This window comes from Nothoprocta perdicaria, unplaced genomic scaffold (assembly GCF_003342845.1).
Source record: "Nothoprocta perdicaria isolate Ctin4 unplaced genomic scaffold, notPer1 scaffold_3, whole genome shotgun sequence".
Classification (NCBI taxonomy): Eukaryota; Metazoa; Chordata; class Aves; order Tinamiformes; family Tinamidae; genus Nothoprocta; species Nothoprocta perdicaria.
The window spans coordinates 5475009-5478149 of NW_020455532.1; the positions used below are offsets into that span (position 1 = coordinate 5475009).

The following is a 3141-nucleotide window of genomic DNA, read 5'->3' on the forward strand; positions in this document are numbered from 1 at the left end:
TGCCGCGCTCCTTCCTGGTGAAGAAGCACTTCTCGGCCAGCAAGAAGCCCAACTACAGCGAGCTCGAGAGCCAGAGCGGTGCGTGCCGCGCCGGGCGGGACCTTTAAAAACTATCTATTTTTTTGTTTGTTTGCCCCGTTTTATGCATGAGCCGCGCGGGGGTGAGGGGCGCACATGGGGCCAGTGTTTTGCCTTTGTTTCTGCTTTTCTTAAGAGAAAAGTCTTTAATTAAGTGCGGTGGGGAAACTTTTCTTTATCTTCTTTGCAGAGGGCGGGCGAGGAGCCCCTTAGGGGGAGGGCACGGGGCGCCTTGTCCCCCGCGGTCCCGGGTGCTCTGGGCGCCCCGTTCTCGGGCGGGGAGCGCTGGAGCCCCCCGCGCTGGGAAGGGCCGGCTTCCTCCTCCCTTGGCCCCGGCGCGTCGCGGTCCCCCCGCGGCCGGGCGGCTCGGGGCGCGGCGCTGAGCGCCCTGTCCTGCCGCCCGCAGTGCTGGTGTCGCCGCTGCTCTACGAGCCGTGCCCGCTGTCCGTGATGCCGCCGGGAGAGGTGCTGGGCGGCACCACCTACTACCCGCCGCTCGTGTGGGACGCGGGGCTGCTCTCGAGCCTCTTCCCGGCGGGCGGCGAGGCGGCGGGCGGCCCCGCTCCCGGCCTCGACCTGGCCGCGCTCTCCAGCGAGGAGGACGAGGGCAAGAGCTCGGGGCCGCCCAGTCCGGCCTCGGCGCCCGCCGCCGCCGAGCGCTTCCGCTGCGCCCAGTGTGCCAAGGCCTACTCCACGTTCGCCGGGCTCTCCAAGCACAAGCAACTGCACTGCGACGCCCAGGCCAGGAAGTGCTTCAGCTGCAAGTACTGCGAGAAGGAGTACGTGAGCCTGGGGGCTCTCAAGATGCACATCCGGAGCCACACGCTGCCCTGCGTCTGCAAGATGTGCGGCAAGGCCTTCTCGCGGCCCTGGCTGCTGCAGGGCCACATCCGCACGCACACCGGTAAAGCTGCCCCTTGCCCCCGCTCCCTCCTGCCCTTATCGCCACCCGCTTCCCAGCTCGGCTGCCTCAAGCGAATCGGCGCTTTGGGTGTTATCGGGAGAGATAAGGGCTTCCCAAACCCCCTTGGCACATCCTTCCGTGGCCACAGCCTTTAAATATCCTCCCAGCCGCAATGGAGCGGGGGGTCAAGGCTCTGCTCGTAACTGCTGCACGCGGTGACAAGGACACGGTGCTGCCCAGCACCTCGGCCTGGAGCAGCAGCCACTCGGGGCCGCTTCCCCGCTGCAAACGTGGGCGCCCGTGGGCCCGCGCGGGGCAGGTGCTGGAGCGGTGCCCCGGCCCCGTGCACCTGTTGGAGCGCGGGGCGGCCGCAGCTGCCGCGCGCGGCCTCCCGCTCCCCGAGTGCCCGCCACAAAGCGCCCCAGCCGCCTTTGTGCCGGCCGGGCCGCTCTCATTGTTACTTGGCACCGATTTCACACCCTCTTAGGGGACCAAAGCCGAGGTCTGGAGGAAGCTGGAAGGACTTAATTGTGCTTTCCAAATTGAGCATACGCATTTGTTTCCTCCCAAAGAGCCTTTCTGACAGGAATTCACCCTGCCCGGGCTTTTCAATGCCAGCCAGGAGGGAGGGAAAAGGGGGAGGAAATAGCTCCAGTGGCCCCGTTGGCGCCGGGTTGCCTGCTATGATCTGATGAGCGCTGTGCCGCGCGTGCTGGCTGCTCTGCAAAGAGCTCCCCTAGCTCAGGAGCTGCCTGTTGTCCCMATCTATCTCAGAAGCTGGTCCTGGGGCAGCTTCTGGCAGTGTCGGTGAGGGAATAGCCATGTACCTCCCCKTCCAGCCCTAAGAGCAAGAATAATAACCCCAGCCCTGCTTTTCACAGTGCTCCTCACCAACTTTGGCTAATGAATGGCCCCTTCTTTGATATTCTCGCTGTGTTGATGCACTGCTTAATTGGGCCCTTTGGCTTTGTCTCGCAGGTGAAAAGCCCTTTTCCTGCACACACTGCAACCGGGCCTTCGCCGACCGCTCTAATCTCCGYGCCCACCTGCAGACCCATTCAGATGTAAAGAAGTATCAGTGCAAAACCTGCTCCCGGACTTTCTCCCGTATGTCCCTGCTTCACAAACACGAGGAAACGGGCTGCTCCGGAGCGCGCTGAGGACTCGGCCCCGCCGCCTGCCCACACGTATGTTGTAACTAGTTGCTGTAGAAGGTAGTTTCCGTGGTGTTGCCGTGCGTGTCCGACCTGCAGACACAGCTACTGGGGGCCTTRAGAGACTTCTCCACACTCCTCGTTTCGTGCCTCCTGTGCAATTGTCAAGGCCCGGTCCCTCTCCCGGCCGAGGCGGCAGCACTGGCCGCTGCAGGTGCCGGTCCTGGCGCTCCCGCCTGGCTCGGCTGGGAGCCGAATCCCGCGGGATTTGCTGCCGACCTGCATCAGGTGCTACTGGTTGCTGAAGGCGCTCAGCACCTTGCAGGGTGGCACCTGCACCCTGACCGCGCCGCTGGTATAGAACATTGCAATTCTGTAGCTTTGGGGTTTGCTTTTTTGTTCTGGTTTTACCATAACCACTTGGTAACTCTTTAAGAACTGTTTTTTTTTTTTTTTTTTTTTTTTTTTTTGATGAAGGACAAAGTGTTAAGCCAAACCCCGTGCCCCTACCCTGACTGTACATACGCCGCCTGTAGAAGGTGTAACTATGCAATAATACAGTGTCACATTAGTTGTGAAGCAGCTGCTTCTCCCCAGCACAATGACAATTTGCAATGCCTCCCAGATTAACAGTGTCCATGAAAGGCATGGGTAGCCATTTCAAACAAGAATCCTGTTTACAGAGCAGCTATGCACTCAAGCACCTGTTAATATGACTCTTAACAACTGCTTTTCAAGAGAACTGTGACTAATAGCGGGCACTTGTCAGCTGATACAATGGTGGCCTGTGCGGCTGCCGACAGGTGGGTGCCCCGCGCTATTTATGGGTGTTGACAGGTGCCTCCTCAATGCATCTTTCTTTGGACATTGTTTTTGCAGCATCATAGCAAAGAGGATGTTTACATTTCAAAGGTACACTGGTATTTATATATATATATATTATTTTTTGTGCCACAATTTTGTACTGATGAATCTTTTTATATAATTATATACAGTTTATTGATA

General features: G+C 59.2%; 1 protein-coding gene across 1 annotated transcript; it reads left to right on the forward strand.

Moving 5' to 3' along the window:
- Positions 1 to 5: 5 nt before the first annotated feature.
- On the forward strand, positions 6 to 2565 carry SNAI1 (snail family transcriptional repressor 1; the record flags this gene model as incomplete). Its single annotated transcript, XM_026042022.1, has 3 exons — positions 6 to 78; positions 485 to 982; positions 1961 to 2565. Coding segments are annotated over 3 exons (753 nt in total), but the record flags the coding sequence as incomplete, so codon positions are not given.
- Between the last annotated feature and the right edge of the window lie 576 nt (positions 2566 to 3141).